Below are 17,732 nucleotides of genomic sequence, written 5' to 3' on the forward strand. Positions count from 1 at the left end.
AAGAGTATTAGCTAGTTATGAGGTTGGTGTTGGAACATTGCCGCGGGGGCCTTGCTTCCATGTAGGCCAGTCAAGTTCTTCCACACTGATCTCGACAAACAATTTCTGAACTAACTTGTTAGAAAGGTGGCATCCTCTTACGGTGCCACATTGAAAGTCACTGAGCTCTTCAGTCAGGTCATTCTACTGCCAATGTTTGTCAATGGAGATTGCATGGCTATGTGCTCAGCAATGGGTGTGGCTGAAATAGCCGAATCCACTAATTAGAAGGTAGTGTAGCATAATAAAATTAATTTACAAAACATACTTCCTGCCATTCCTGCTTATTACCGGCAGCTAAAATCAAATCAAATGCTGTCTGTCACTACACTCTCTCTCCTCCTCCACTGATGATACAGTCTGCATGCACTAGACTAGAGCATCTAGTGTCTTGCCTAGTATTCCTTTGCTCTGTGGTGCACCTTTGAAGGAACCACTTACTAGCGAGAATAAGGGTGGGGGGGGGGGGGGGGGGGGGGGGGTACTCCTTGCCTGGTCCAGTCAGTGTGCCCTCTCCGCAAAATAGAGCTGACAGATCTTTTATAAATAATGAGCAAATAAAATGTTATTTGTCACATGCTTTGTAAACAATAGGTGTGGAATAACGGTGAAATGCTTCGATTCTTCTCAGCAATGCAGAGAGAAAGATAATAGAGAAATAATAGAAAAGTAAAACACGTAATAATAAAAGTAATAATAGATACACAATGAGTAACTGTAACAGTAGCAGCAGTGTGTGTGATGGGTCAAAAAAACAGTTTGTGGGAAAAGTGTCTATGCAGATAGTCCGAGTAGCTATTTGATGAACTATTTACCTAACTACTGTATTTAGCAGACTTAAGGCTTGGGGATAGAAACTGTTCAGGGTCCTGTTGGTTCCAGACTTGATGTATAGGTACCGCTTGCCATGTGGTAGCAGAGAGAACAGCCTATGACTTGGGTGGCTGGAGTCTTTGACAATTTTTAGGGCCTTCCTCTGACACTGCCTGGTATAGATGGCAGGGACCTCGGTCCCAGTGATGTACTGGGCCGTCCTCACTACCCTCTGTAGCGCCTTGCAGTCGGATGTCAAGCAGTTGCCTTAACAAGCGGTGATGCAGCCAGTCAAGATGCTCTCAATGGTGCAGCTGTATAACCTTTTGAAGATCTGAGGACCCATGCTAAATCTTTTCATTTTCCATTTTCATGGCCTCTTTACAACTGTGTTGGTGTGTTTGACCCATGACAGATCCTTAGTGCTGTGGATACCGAGGAACTTGAAGCTCTCGACCCGCTTCACTACAGCCCCGTCGATGTGAATAGGGGCATGCTTGGCCCTCTATTACTTGTAGTTCACGATCAGCTCCTTTGTCTTTCTGACGTTGAGGTTGTTGTCCTGGCACCACACTGTCAGGTCTCGGACCTCCTCCCTACAGGTTGCCTACCATTGTTGTCTCATCAGCAATATTAATGATAGTGTTGGAGTTGTGCATGGCCAGGCAGTTGTGGGTGAACAGGGAGTACAGTAGGGTACTAAGCACGCACCTCTGAGGGGCTCCCGTGTTAAGGATCAGCGTGGCAGATGTGTTGCTGCACCCGGAGTGGCCAGTCAGGAAATCCAGGATAAAGTTGCAGAGGGAGGTGTTCATTCCCAGGGTCCTTAGCTTCATGATAAGCTTATTGAACTCTAAGCTTTAGTGAATGAACATCATTCTCACATAGTTATTCCTTTTGTCCCGGTGTTGAAATGGTAGCGTGGAGTGCAATAGAGATTGCGTCGTCTGTGGCTCTTTTGGGGCAATATGTGAATTGGAGTGGGTCCAGGGTGTCTGGGATGATGGTGTTAATGAGAGCCATGACCAGCCTTTCAAAGCACTTCATGGCTACAGATGTGATAGTCATTCAGACAGTTTACCTTTGTATTCTTGGGCACAGGGACTTTGGTGGTCTGCTTGAAACATGTAGGCATTACAGACTCGGTCAGGGATAGGCTGAACATGTCAGTGAAGACAAGATGATAAACGTTGGCTTAAAAATTAAGTTTAGTAATTAATGTAACGTGTGAAGAAAAAAAACAGTACAAATCTGAGGGGGCATGAAGCCTCAGACTATATTGGGAATAGGGTGCCGTTTGGATGTATCCTAGCTCTCACAGAGCAGTTGGATCTCCTACTGCAACTGGACATGGGGATGTGTCCACTTAGAGAAGCACCACACATAGACTGCTACATAATGCTGGTGTTGACACAAGTCTATGTCGAGTTTGTTAAGCTAAATGTTTGTTTATTGTACTTAGATATAAGCACAGCCACTTGAAGCAGGGGTGCTGCAACACCCCCTGAAAAATCTAAATAAACAAATAAAATAAAAACATTTCTTTAAAAATAATAATAATTCACAAAAGTAGTGCACTGGGCCTTTACTAGTCCTGTATTAGCGGAAAAATATAGCCGTCTGCACCCCCACGCCAATTCTTCACATGACTATGGATATAAGCAGACATTTTACATGTTAAATGTTGGTTTATGAGGAACTATGCTAGTGGATATAGGTTTAAGTGGCATTGTGTTTTTCTTTATTGACATAATTCAGTATCTGGTACAACAGATAATAACACATTTTTCCTCCATCCTCTTTAGCTAAAGCTGTTTTTATTCACAATGAAAAAGAGGAGGGTAAAACGTTTAATTTTTGTGTAATGAGTTTGTTTTCCGCCAAAATGTATTTGATTCCAAAAATGTAACATATATATCAAACATCCAGCCCGTAAGGATGTCCAATCTGGCACGCAGGTGTTTTGAGTAAAACAGTTGAATAATATAATAATATATATTATATTATTCAGCTGTTTTACTCAAAACACCTGCGTACCAGATTGGTCCTCCTCACGGGCTGAATGTTTGATACGCCTGGCATTGCCTTGCTAAGTTGTCCCTACATTGTAACCTAAGAAGAAAACAGACTATGTTTAGCTGAGAAAATCGATTCCTGAGCTTTTTTCTCATCCCTAAAAAGCTGCATTAGGCTCCTCTTGCCAAATAAGCACTTACTGCAAGTGATAAGTGATGTAAAACCATAGCCAACATGATAAAATAAACATTTCATAAATCAAAATCAAGTTTATTTGTACCAATTGACTCACTCTATTGCCTTGGCCTTGTGTTAAAAGAAATGTATGCTAGTTTGTAAATTAATCAAAACATATGAAGGCATAGCAGTTCACCATGTTCAACCAGCACTGTTAATTCTTACGGATATTCCTGAATAAAACAAAGAAACTGTGGCTATGGACTAATGACCCATTAGCCCAAACCAATTAATACTTTTCATTAATCAATCAATCAACCAATCAGCTTCACAATTTGGGGTTGTCGTTAGGGGTCCAACCAATCAGAGTGGTTGTGTGTTCCATGTGTTCCGAGCACCATACAATCAGAGTGGTTATGTGTTGCACAGGTCATCCAGACTATCAGCGCTGTGGACAAGGATGAGCCTCCCAGTGGTCATCGCTTTTACTTTGCCCTGCCTCCATCTGTGGCCGGCAACTCCAACTTCACTCTCCGAGACAACAAAGGTAGGTGTTTTCTCCTCGTCAAAGTACATCAATTAACAGTCCATTACTGACAACAGAGAAGAATGTGAGGAAAACGTTAACTCAAAAGGGATTCGAGTTTGTAAGGACTACAAATCCAGGGTCAACTATGGCCATAACAGAACTGCAAGTATGGATTGAGAAGTCTTTCTTGTCCATGTTTTGATTTTTCAAACATGAGATATTTCAAGACCTTTTTGATTGATAGTAGTTGCTGAAACAAACTTTCTGAGAACGATTCTGATGGCTTATTCATGTTTGTTTCACCTTTAAATCAATTTTATGGATAGGAATATCCACGAATGTTAATTGCAGGTTTAGATGTGTGGAGGCAAAAACAGGTTTTGAAATGTAATGACTAAATTTGAAAGTATAATTTAATCTCTAATGGTATCATGCCCATTTGCACAAAATATTTTCCTGCTCTGTAAATATTGTCTGGTCTTCTATTCCTCACTTGTTATGATTCATATGTCACTGCTGGTCAAGTAAATTTGGAAATCAAACCAACAATGTAATTTCTCAACGGGTGGCATAGAAGAGAATGGAATATCTCTGATATCTTACATTATATGAATTATTGGCTCCATTTGTTGATTTTCTTGTATTCTCTTTGTTGTTGAAAAGAGAACATAATGGCACGTACAACAAACTCCAAAGCTAGTCGCTGGTGCTGTACCATATGTATTCCTGCAAATGACCAATAGACTATGTGATCTGTGAGATACAGCATTTTATATATACTGAACAGAAAATATAAACACAACATGCAACAATTTCAAAGATTTTACTAAGTTACCGTTCACAGGAGGAAATCAGTCAATTGGAATAAATAAATTAGGCCCTAATCTATGGATGTCATATGACTGAGCAGGGGCGCAGCCATGGGTGGATCTGGGAGGGCATAGGCCCACCCACTCTGTAGCCAGGTCCCACGATCCTGCAAGTTAAGAAGCTGGATGTGGTGGTTCTGGGCTGGCATGGTTAAATGTGGTCTGCGGTTGTGAGGCCGGCTGGACATAGGGCTGTTACGGTGAATGTATTACTGCCACACCGGTTGTCATGAGTCATGACAGCAGTCAAATTCCACGTGAGTGTTTAGTCAAGGTAGTTGATGCTGCTGATGGTCATTAGTAGCCTACCAAACATGATAACTGCCTGGTACTCAGCACTCTATTGTCCATCTAATCTCTCTGACATCAATGCAAATGTAATCAATCACTTCATGAGAGTCCATGAGCTCAAGTTGTGCAACATTTCTATAGGCTAACAATTGCATGAGGAAACAGAGTGGTGGCCTCTATTAAAAAGAGGAGGATCCCATCAGCTTTCTATAGACTACTACCTACCAGTGGTGGGCCGTTAGGGCCAGCAAGGCCTTCTCTGCTGGCCTAAACATCATCAGAATAAATAAAAAAATTAAATATATTTTCCCACAAATATGTATTCAATTATTCCCCAGAGTAAGAGTTACACTCTTCATTTCATAGCTTTCCTCTTGGTTGCACTGCTTCCAGCCCCAGGTTGAGATTTGGAGGGCTGTTCTTTATGTTAGATCTTTTATCCAATCATATTCAGCCATCATGTGTTGCCAGGGGTCTAAAATCTGCCCCCAGGCCTTCAGAATCAACAGTGCGGGCGCTTGTAGCTTAAAGTGAATGGAAATGAAAATTTGGTGTCAACCAATCAGCTTTAGAGTTGGCTATTGTAAGCCTGCTGGCTGGCTCCAGTGTTACACAGGAGCCAGCTAGCAGGCGTAGTGCGTCTTTTGATTGGATTACCAATATTGAGAGGCAGGTCCTAAATGGGCAGGTCTCAGAACTAGGAAACTGATAAACAAATTAATTTGCGTACTACTAAGCTATTTTTTCAACCCACAATGGCGGAAGGAGAAGATATCGATTTGGTCGAGGATATAATTATAACGCCATTCTCAAGACAAACTTTTCAAGAAAAGTTAGATATTGTCAGGAGAGGTCGACGCCGACGCTACAAAGCCTGTCACAGGCGGGAAAGGGGTTCGTTCGCCACTTTCAAAGTTCCAACTATGAGCGCTATCAATGGCTCACAGGCTCCGAGAAGCACTGCAAACTGTACTGCTGGGAATGCCTATTATTTGCAAGTGATCGATTTGGTGTTTGGAGCCACACTGGCTTTGCAAACCTGAGTTGTCTAACCAAGGCAGCAACGAGACACCAAAGTACGGCTGGGCAATTACAAGCAATGGTGCTTTTGAAAACTTTTGGGGACACCCGAGTTGATCTACAGCTCAACGAACAAGCGCGCAGGGCAACGAAGCTGCACAATGAAAAGGTATTGTACTCTTCCCCTGCAATTCTCTGAAAATGAAATGTCCATTTCAAGATGACGCAACGCCTGGTTGTACTGCGTTTCTGTCTAAATGTATAGTGTCTAGAGCCATGGCATCATAATGATGATAATAAGAGGTGGATTAATTCGGGTGGGACTGTGTAGGACTTCACTGAAGGCCCAGGACCCAGGCCCACGGCACGCCACTGCTACCTACTATATTTATTTTTCATCTTTCCTAATATTAAGCACATTGCTTCTCTTTACAACAGGAGTATAGTCTATCTGTCTGGCATGAAAATGAATCACCTGTTTCGAGACAGGTGCACAGTAATGGTCCATTCTAAATCAAAACAAATTTCAAACATATATTATTTAGTCTATGTAATGACAAGATTAAATCAAGAATCGTGTGATAGGTGACAATATTAGCCTATCACTTGTGAATGATGTATTATCACTTGTGAATGATGTATTATCACTTGTGAATGATGTATTATCACTTGTGAATGATGTATTATCACTTGTGAATGATGTATTATCACTTGTGAATGACGTATTATCACTTGTGAATGATGTATTATCACTTGTGAGTGATGTATTATCACTTGTGAATGATGTATTATCACTTGTGAGTGATGTATTATCACTTGTGAATGATGTATTATCACTTGTGAATGATATTTTATCACTTGTGAATGATATATTATAACTTGTGTACGATTCCCAGCTGTTACACATGCTTTTTTTGGGTGACTTTTTCAAGTCATAGTCGCACACCTCATATAGCCTAGCCCATAGGCCTATATGTTTTGATAAGGTTTGTATCACAACTAAAGTAGCCAAAAAACTTCTTAAAATTACGCACATTAATCCACTTTACAACTGGTGTAGAGCCTACATGGCATACATACACAGCGAATGAGTTTCAAGTTTGGGGAAGATCATTTTCACCATAAAAATACACATTTATAATAAAACCATTACACCTTACATGCATAATCGCATTTGTTGTCACTTTTGAGAATGGGGTTTTCCTGCTAATCAAACATGTGTGCGTATAGCCTACTGTCGTGTGTGTGCATTGCTGCCTTTACAATGTGAAGAAACAGCGTAATAGTTTATCAACATTTTAGGCGAAACGTTCTCATCTGTAGCGTCATGCTCATTGCTTAAAACAGGTTTTTTGATGCAAGTGGTTGTATTAATTTGGGATCTATCGCATCCCATAACTATCCCTGACTATGTTTATAATATTTATGTCTAGCACAGAATAGAATAGGTCAACTTTTGTGCTATGGGGGATAGTAGATTGACATAGGCTAGTGTTTTAGCTGTTCGTCAGGCCTACTCATCTTGTTGGCTGACGAAAAGTAAATGTGGACAGTTTTTTTCCAATATCTTCAATATGTGCAGTTGCGAGGAGTGCAGTTGAGTCTCCGATGTGTCTGTCTTCAGTTGTAGCCTGTGCGAAAGACCGATCACATGACAGAGAGCCATGTTAGTTAGAGGTGCTTCAGCAGGCAGCTGGGAGAAGGGAATAATAATCATTATATTCAGCCAAAGGGCACAACGACCACTGGCCGCAAAAGGCATGGATTTTTTAGGGGTCATTACGGCCACACAAATGAGATGCATTCGGGAAATTCGAGGCATTATCAAGTGCTTGTCAAGTTGTAAATGAGAGACTGACGAAGTACATAAAAAAAATAAACAAAGCTCATGCCTTTCATGCAACTTTTTTCAAATCCTAATTCCAGTCGCATCATGCAGCCTTAGAATGTATTAAAAAATCTAAACATATAGCCCAATATCTGTATCACAACTATGTAGTCAGCTATGTTCAATTGTATTCTTCAAACTATAAAATAATGCCACGGAATTCGAAGCAAATCTTGTCTGCTAAATCAACTAGTGTAGCCCACAGCAACATGGCATAGACATATTAGGGCCTAACATAAGGACAACTCAGACTATGCTATCCTGTTCTTCTGAAATAGACTACATTAGACTACATAGACTACAAATTAGACTACATACCAATGTCAATGTCATATCAATGTTTCTTTAGACCAGATCAAATCATGGATTTATTGTGAAGGTGAATGCTATATTACATGGATTTATTAGACTTTTCAAATGTAGATGTTCCAAAGGTCTTCATTAGTTTCTTGTAGGCTATGCATGAAAGCCAGGAGACGCTAAATGTGTTTATCTTAATTAATGGTTAATTACCATGAGACCGGCAGTTATTTGCTTGACAATCACCTGCTGACAAAATGTTATGACTGCCAAATTCTCTAAAACGTCATTGGAGGTGGCTAATGTTAGTGAACTGTACATTCAATTCTCTGGAAACAGCTCTGTTGGACATTCCTGCAGTCAGCAAGCCAATTCCTCACTCCCTCAACTTGAGACATCTGTGGCATTGTGTTGTGTGACAAAACTGCACATTTTAGTGGCCTTTTATTGTCCCCAGCACACGGTGCACCTGTGTAAAGATCATGCTGTTTAATCAGCTTCTTGATATGCTACACCTGTCAGGTGGATGGATTATCTTGGCAAGGGAGAAATGCTCCCTAACAGGGATGTTGTAACGCTTGTCGTTGGTGGAAAAAGGTGAGGACCAATGCGCAGCATGGTAAATGTTCATATTCTTTAATGAAACAACTGGTCAGAACGTGACAGTACCCCCCCCCCCCCCCCCTCCCCCCCAAAGGTGCGGACTCCGGCCGCAAAACCTGAACCTATAGGGGAGGGTCTGGGTGGGCGTCTGTCCGCGGTGGCGGCTCTGGCGCGGGACGTGGACCCCACTCCACCATAGTCTTTGCCCGCTTCTTTCCCCGCCTCAGTGGCGCCTTTAGAGCGTCGACCCTCGCCGCCGACCTCAGCCTGGGGACCCTAGCAGCGGGCCCCGAATGGACGGGAGATTCCGGCAGCACCGGACAGGCGGGAGACTCCGGCAGCGCCGGAGTGAAGGGCGGCTCTGGCAGTGACGGGCGGCTCTGGCAGCTCAGGACAGACGGGCGGCTCTGGCAGCTCAGGACAGACGGGCGGCTCTGGCAGCTCAGGACAGACGGGAAACTCTGGCAGCTCAGGACAGACTGGAGACTCTGGCAGCTCAGGACAGACTGGAGACTCTGGCAGCTCAGGACAGACGGGAGACTCTGGCAGCTCAGGACAGACGGGACACACTGGCAGCTCAGGACAGGAGGGATCACCTGGAGGAAGGAGACGGAGAGACAGCCTGGTGCGTGGGGCTGCCACCGGAGGCCTGGTGCATGATAGGAGGCACCGGATAGACCAGACCGTGGAGGCGCACTGGAGGTCTCATGCAGCAAGACTGCACAACCCTACCTGGCTGGATACTACCCGTCGCCAGGCCAGTGCGGCGAGGTGGAGACCGCACTGGGCTGTGCTGGCGAACCGGGGACACCGTGCATAGGGCTGGTGCCATGTAACCCGACACAAGGAGACGTACTGGAGATGCGCTGAGCCGGCTTCATGGCACCTGGCTCGATGCCCACTCTAGCCCGGTCGATGTGAGGCGCTGCGATGTAACGCACCGGGCTATGCCTGAGCACCGGGGACACAGTGCGCCTCACGGCATAACACGGTGCCTGCCCGGTCCACCTTTCTCCATGGTAAGCACGGGGAGTTGGCTCAGGTCTCCTACCTGACTTAGCCACACTCCCCGTGTGCCCCCCCCAAGACATTTTTGGGGCTGCCTCTCGTCCCAACCTCGTTGCCATGCCGGCTCCTCATACCACCGGCGCTCAGCTTTCGCTGCCTCCAGCTCTGCCTTGGGGCGGCGATATTCCCCAGCCTGTGCCCAGGGTCCTTCTCCATCCAGAATCTCCTCCCATGTCCATGAGTCAAGAGATTTCTGCTGCTGCCCGATACCACGCTGCTTGGTCCTTTTTTAGTGGGTGATTCTGTAACGCTCGTCGTGGGTGGAAGAAGGTGAGGACCAATGCGCAGCGTGGTAAGTGTTCATATTCTTTAATGAAACAACTGAACACTGAAAATAGAATAAAAAACGACAAACGAACAGTCCTGTACGGTGAAGAAAAACACAGAACAGAAAATAATCACCCACAAAACACAGGTGGGAAAAGGCTACCTAAGTATGATTCTCAATCGGAGACAACGAACGACACCTGCCTCTGATTGAGAACCATACCAGGCCAAACACAAAACCACAACATAGAAAAAAGAACATAGACTACCCACCCAACTCACGCCCGGACCATACTAAAACAAAGAACTAAGGTCAGAACTTGACAGATGTAAACAAATTTGCCCACAAAATCTGAGAGAAATAAGCTTTTTGTGCGTATGGAAACTTTCTGATATATTTTATTTAACCTCATGAAACATGGGACCAACACTTTACATGTTGCGTTCATATTTTTGTTCAGTATATGCTAACAGCAGTATATACTGATTGTTATAAACTGGGTGGTTCGAGCCCTTAAATGCTGATTGGCTCACAGCCGTGGTATATCAGACCGTATATCGGGTATAACAAAACATGTATTTTTACTGCTGTAATTACTTTGGTAACCAGTTTATAATAGCAATAAGGCACCTCGGGTGTTTGTGGTATATGGCCAATATATCACGGCTAGGTGCTGTATCCAGGCACTCCGCTTTGCGTCATGAATAAGAACAGCTCTTAGCCATGGTATATTGGCCATATACCACCCCCCCCCCCCCCGTGCCTTATTGCTTAATTATACCACAGTTACAGTATTTATTTATGTGTTTACTATCCACTGTGTTTACTGTCCACTGATTTTTTTATTGTGTTCACTGTGTTTACACAGTGCTGTCCTAATATAGACAATGTACTGTTTCAGCTTGTATCAGGACTGTGCAGGGTTTGATCTCTAAATACTCTTCCCCTTCTTCCTTCTTCCTGACTGATCTGGTTCTTTATTTTCCTCCCTTCCAGACAACACGGCGTCCATCGTAACGAAACGTGGAGGATTCCGAAGACGGGAGCAGGTGCTGTACCGACTGCCCGTGTTGATCGTAGACAGTGGAAGCCCCGCGCTCAGTAGCACCAACACCCTATCAGTGAGCGTATGTGACTGTGACTCGGACGGTGTAGCCCAATCATGTGGGGCGGTGGCGTACACACTTCCTGCTGGCCTCAGTACAGGGGCCCTTGTCGCCATTCTGGGCTGCATCATTACACTCCTGGGTAAGAACAATCGTGATGTCAACTACTGGAGACAGTGTGCATGTTTGAGATACACAGATTCTTCACAGGTCTACATAGGTCAACAGATCTTCATCATGCCTGGAGCTATGTTTAACCTATCAATTTGCTATGCAAACCTGCACATAATTCACATTCTTATGTTGTCTTCAGTTCTTTATTTTTTTTATTTTTATGTAAGAGCTTACTAATGTGATGTGTGTGGGTATGGTAATGTCTTTGTGGGTATAGGGGCAGGGTATGGGTATAGGATTCTACATTTTGGGCCGGTTTTGACTGTACCTGGGTTTATGACGTGTGTGTCTCTCATGATGCTAACACTAGTCCCATTTGCTATGAGCTTTTGTTATTAATGATTCCACTTAGATTGAATCAACTAAGCAGCAAATTATTGCCCATGAAATCCAGAGACAAGGTCTTTATACCACAGCACAGTCAGAAGAATAGTTTAATGCACTGGTGAACTTTCTTGAACACTGAGATGGAGTCTAAATAGGATATACAATAACAAACATTTTGTTTTTTTGATAGGGCCAGCCAAAACTCACTTTCGTTTATATTTTCAAAAATGTGCTTAATTTCTATTGCTAAGGAGAATACTTTTTGTAATGAATGAGATATTGAATGAGGAACACGGTAAAGACGTAGTGGCTGGGCTCTGAACCCAGCATTGCTAATGTGTGCGTGTTTGTTTGTGTCTGTGTCTGCGTGCGTACACTGTCCGTGGGCACACGTGTCCTTGTCTGCCTCCATCGGTCTGTGCTGCTTAACTTTGTCTCCTTTTCCCCCTTTCTCTCTATCATCCCATTCCCCTTCTCCCTGTTTGACCCTCCCTGCCACCCCCTCTTGCATTAACACCCTGTGCACAACCCTTCCCGTCCTGGCTCCCAAATCTTGCGTGCCTCCATCAAGGCCTATTTCAATCTGCGCTCCTGTAATTGGGGATGTGATTGCGTGTGATTGCATTGTTTTGGTTGAGAGGAGAGCTCAGAAAAAGACCAGAGGTGCTGCTGCCGTCGTCCTCAGGTGCTGTCAGTCCAGGTGTCCTCCAGCCGTAGTAGAATAGAACAGACCTCACAATCTCTCGCTCTCTCGCTCTCGCTCTTCTCTCTCTCATCAAAGAAAAGCAGGGCCTCCATCCCCACACCAACAACTTCTATTCATCTTTCATCACTGAGTAGAGTAGCTATAATGACGGGTGGCTAAGATGGCAGGTGAAAATTGAACAGCAACTCCTTGAGATGTACCAACCTGTTTTCTTTGTTGATTGATAAGAGCCCACTTCACAATGTCCATGAGTTTCAACCACTCACCAGCTCACTTACCTATCATATAGTTGTGTGACTATTGTGTTTGTGTGTGTGTGTGTGTGTGTGTGTGTGTGTGCGCGTGCGTGCGTACATGGTTGGCTATGTAGTCTTTCTATCAAACTGGACGGTCATTAGTTTTAGGTCCACATGACATTAAGTAACACATCTACTGTTTTCATTTAGAAGACATGTCCTCTGTCTTCCACTAAATTGTACACCCTCAAAATATAATATTTTTTCAGAGATTTTTAGCTGTCATCTAAATCCTCTTTGGAGATGAATATCCCCATGGTCATAGTGACATTGAAACTGCAAAAGAAAGTTGGCAAGTCATTATTTGAAACGATTTAGCACCTTTTTATTTTTTGAGGTCCGGTCAGGTGATGCGTCAGACACGACCAATTAGGGCTTTTAAGTAGCACCCCCTCAGCGCCAGACGTCTGTTGCCATGACTATTGTCACTCAAACCAAATGATTTTCTCACTACCCTGGCCACTCTAATTCTGAATTTGCCTGACTATGAAAAAGTGGAGGACCACAGTCCCAACTACTCGTATATGACTTATTGAGTGATTAGTGATGCTTAACACAACTACTGGGAAAGCAAGAGATAATTATGCTTATATAATAGTACATAGCAGTAGACCGTAGTGCATTCTCCCCCTACACAAGTAGTTTGTTTATCTGTGATCTAAATTCGTTGAGTAGAGGCAATACACCGAATGTATCATTTTATTGACAAACATTATTGTCTCCATGAGACATATTGTCCTCATAATGATGTGTCCATTAGTCCTTTTGCCATCAGAATGTAGTTGTCTTTTACAATTATGCAGCAATATGGGAGGTGTGTGTTTTGTGAGTGACACAGCCAGTGAATAATCAGCCTGAGGTTTAGACAGAGCTAAGCAAGCAGAGTGGCGATGATGAGGAGGGGTCTTTTTGCTTCAGTTCATTATAATGATGTACACTAGCAAGGCAGCACAGAAAACTCTGCTTGCACAGTATTGATTGTGCTTGATGGATCTTTTAAACAATTCAATTACAGCAAATCCAGGATAACATCAAATAGATTTTTTTTGTTTTTTTTGTTTGTTTACCATCTGCATCTATGCAGTGTTGATCCACTCTAAAGAGGGTATTTATTCATATGAAGGCTGGCTGAATGATGTCTAGTGTGGTGGTCATTGTATTGAAGCCGCTTGATGACTGTCACAGTGGGTTCTTTTGTATGCTTGGCCATCTTCCTGCAGCCACTCGTAAGGCATGATTGGCTCCTGGCCAACACCCAGTATGTGATGATGAGGCACAGCATAGCGCCTTCTAGGTATTCAACCCTAAAAAGCTTTGCTGGAAAGCAATGAAGATATTCTCTTTCATTGTGCCACCATATCATGATTCATCTGGAAAAGCATTACCGAACTGAATGGAATCTGGAGAGCTCTTAAGCTCCTATACAATCAGAGGTGAACCAATGTACTATTCTCCTCATTGATTCCAAGGGATGTGTCATCTTTCAAAATAGCATTTCACTAAAGCTATACAATTACACACATAGAAAATTATATCAACATTCCAAATAATGGCAGCAGTGGTAGTAGCAGTAGTGAGGGAAACAGACCAGTGGTATTGACAGATTAAACCATGGATGAGTAGTACCACGGGTGGAGTAGTAACACACTGTAGCTATTAGAGCCATGCATTCAGAAGCCAGTCACCAAACAGCAGTCAAAAGGCTCTCCATTCATCAGTGTCTCCCCGAGCGTTTTATGTAACACCCCCATCCCTTCCAGCTTCTCCATTTGCTCTCTTATTACGAGGTGTGAAGCGGTGTTTGCCTTCGTTTTCCCAGGCCCTTCTCTCTAGCCCGCGGAAGCCAGACGCAGCAAAGGGAAGAAATATGGTCCCACAATGCGATATTTCACTGGCACCAGTGCGACGTTGATGGATGAAGGATCATTAGACATTTGCCAGTTTGCTTCGGTGTGGAGAGTTATTTTCAGCAATAATATATGGGACCAGGGATTGGAGAGGGGTGCCTAGAAGTTCAGAAATTCCGGTTTCAGGAAGTTTTCTGTCCGTTTGGAAGTGGTGCACAAAATGGAGGATGGAGGAGAGAAATGTATTGATGCAAAGACACTGTTTCAAATGTTTTATTTTCACATTCATCAAATATGGGCTATTATTTTCCGTAGATTTATCATCCAAATGTACTGTGCCTTTATATTGAGTAAGTATCCTAATGCTGATGGTTAATAAACATGGACTCAGACTCTTCTCTTTCCTTGTTCAGTGATGGTGCTGCTGATTGTGTCGATGCGTCGGAGGAAGAAGGAGCCCTTGATCCTGGAGGAGGAGAGGGACGTGAGGGAGAACATCGTCCGCTACGACGATGAAGGTGGAGGAGAGGAGGACACCGAGGCCTTCGACATGGTGGCCCTCCGCAACCTCAATGTCATCAGAGACCCCAAGGTCCGGCGAGACGTCACCCCTGACACCCCCACCTTCTTCCCCTACCCGAGATCCTCCTCCTCGCTTCCCGTCTACAAGACCCTGCCGGACAACGTGGTGTTCCGAGAGTTCATTTGGGACCGGCTGAAGGACGCAGATGTTGATCCATCAGCTCCGCCGTATGACTCTTTGCAGACGTACGCCTTTGAGGGGAATGGTTCGGTAGCTGAGTCGTTAAGCTCCCTGGAGTCACTAAGTACAGACTCAGAGCAGAACTACGACTATCTCAGCAACTGGGGGCCGCGCTTCAAAAAGCTAGCCGACCTCTACGGCGACGGCAAAAGCGTGTTCTCATAGCCAACATTTTCCCGAACTTATACAAAAATCAACAATGGTAATGTATTGTAATAAAAAAAATATAATTAACAACTAGTCTGCCAAAGTGCAGGGTGCAAGAGTCTGAGAACAAAAGTAAGAAACAAAAAAAATCTTGACTTAAAAGGTTTGGTTTGTTTACTTGCCTTGGATTTTGGATTTTCAAAAAGGGTGACTTGGCAAGTTTTGACATGTAACTTCAAAAGTGACTTGACTGAAAAGGAAACCTTGTGAGCAAAGACATTAAAAGGTTTCAAAGTTGGGCTGGGGTCCAGCAATCGACTGTGTACGTGGTAGGCTACAGTATATTTATGTGGAGGCACCTGTTCTCTCATTCCTGTGATGGGCACAGACCCAGCAGTCTTGTTTTGATGCATTCCCTTGCTCTTTTTGTTAAAAAAAAAAACACTTTCTCCTAAAGTGCTTGGTCCCCGGCGGCTAATCAGTAGAGTAGTCACTCAACTATTCATTTGAAAGTCGTCAAGAGTGTCAATGTTTTGTTTTTGTTTGGTGTTTTTCAGATTACGAAGGAAAAACTCTTCGTCACAGACTCGCGGAGAAAAAACAAACAAAGAGAAATCAGTCAGTCATATCTTTCAGTGCTATTTGTGACAAGTAGTCAAGTGTACAGATCGGTTGAAGAGGAACCACTGCTGTTAAATTCTTGAGAGTTTTGAAATCTGACCTCGTGTCTACAAGAAATTGTATGTACTGTGGTCTGAGAAAAATAATGCAACTGATCTGTGTGTATCCTTCGATAGGTGCAGGAAAGTGTTTACTTTCTCCTCTTAACCTAGCATTTTACAGATGTTACTATGTGGTGTTTGCCTTTGAGTCTATTTTCCTTAGGCCTGACTCTTTCTATTTGCCAAGTCCAATTTTATGTAATACTGATGTAATAACAATGATGTAACATTATGGTTGAGATGGAAAATCCATATCCGGATTGAACCTTCAAATAAAGTATTTTTCATTATTTGCAAAGGAATTTGGAATTCACGGGCCAACATTTACTCTTGCCCAAGGAATTCCGTTGACGTTGTGTTGGACCGTGGAAGATATTTGCAACTTAGGCTTGAATAAAGTGAAGGCTTGTTTGAATGGATTGTTGTGCTGGGCTGAGATGGGTCACGTACATAGCTGCAGGAAGATGTTTAGGGGTGCTGCGATGTATTTATTTTTCGCCGGAGGGGGGGGGGGGGGGGCATAATTGTTTTGTGCACGCTATAGACGGCTATATCAGTCCACTAATACAGGACTAGTAAAGACCCAGTGCATTCATTACTTTTGTGAGAGACTTTAAAACATATATATTTGTATTAATATATTATTTTTAGTCCAATGTTTTTTTTTTGTTTGTTTTTTTTAAATGCTGCAGCACCCTCAGCATCCTACTTCCAGCGGCTATGGTTACATAACAACAACAACAGCAACAACAACAAGTATTTCCTGTTGCTCACAGTAACTGCAGTAAATCAGCTTGTCCCAAAAATATTCTGCAGAATGAAATCATGTCCGCCCATGGTGCACATTTTGTTCATTGATTATGAAGGACACACAGTATGGCGAGAATACGGGAGGCAAAGGGAGCATTTTATTTCAAACAAAATGCCTTTTGAACTGTTCCCATTGGAAGTCAACATGTTCATCAAAAAAGTATTCTTATTTATTTTGAAGAAGCAGAATTATATGATGTTGGCAGATGTTTTTATCCTTTTTGCTGACAATAAAAAGGACATTCTGTTCCTCAAAAGACTGAGGGGACTTCTTTCAGTTCTTTTGAACATTAAAACATCTAGGATATGTCAGTGTTTAATTACATTATCAAGGTGTACCACATGCTTTGAGAGAAATAAATGATGGGTTGTTTGAGGAGATGGAGATGCAGAGCTGCCTTTTTGCCTGGCATGAATATCAGCAGGCATAACACACACACACACACACACACACACACACACACACACACACACACACACACACACACACGCACATTTGCTTTGCCTTTGCACAACTCTGGGATCCAGATGGGAGGGGGGCAGGGGGGGGAGGGTACAGAGGGAGGAGGAGAGAGAGTTTTCTATTTGTTTCACGTCTCCTCTCGATGAGGCTTTGTACTTGAAAGGCCCGTTGGAGACAAAGCTGCAGACTTGACGCTCTGTAGAGCCGTGTGTGATGAATGGCTTGCACACTGTCGACCCTCTTAAAGAGCCTTTTGCAAATTAGCCAGGCGCTCCTCCTGTGGTGGGATCAGCCTCTTATCAGTGTGTGCAAATAGTTCTGGTCAGATCATGTGAACAGTCGCCTTCACACACATTTTTGCACTCCCTATGGTGTGTGTGCTTGTGTCTGTGTGTTGAGCGAGAAAGAGAGAGAGAGACACCAGGGGGTTGTATATTGCTCAGTCATTAGTTATGAAGGCATTACCTATAGTGCTTACCACGATTTCCCT

The 17,732-nt window shown here is 43.4% G+C and overlaps 1 protein-coding gene across 1 annotated transcript in view; it reads left to right on the forward strand.

Annotated features, from left to right (window-relative positions):
* The window catches only part of LOC110489881 (cadherin-7), a 113,468-nt gene extending 96,310 nt beyond the window's left edge, over window positions 1–17,158 (forward strand). Inside the window, exons 10-12 of the mRNA XM_036944147.1 lie at window positions 3,475–3,592; window positions 10,878–11,129; window positions 14,751–17,158. Of these exons, the coding sequence (XP_036800042.1) occupies window positions 3,475–3,592; window positions 10,878–11,129; window positions 14,751–15,265 (885 nt within the window). The 3' untranslated portion in view covers window positions 15,266–17,158. The remainder of the gene's footprint in view (window positions 1–3,474; window positions 3,593–10,877; window positions 11,130–14,750) is intronic.
* The last annotated feature ends 574 nt before the right edge of the window (window positions 17,159–17,732 follow it).

This window comes from Oncorhynchus mykiss, chromosome 15, assembly GCF_013265735.2.
Source record: "Oncorhynchus mykiss isolate Arlee chromosome 15, USDA_OmykA_1.1, whole genome shotgun sequence".
Taxonomy (NCBI): Eukaryota; Metazoa; Chordata; class Actinopteri; order Salmoniformes; family Salmonidae; genus Oncorhynchus; species Oncorhynchus mykiss.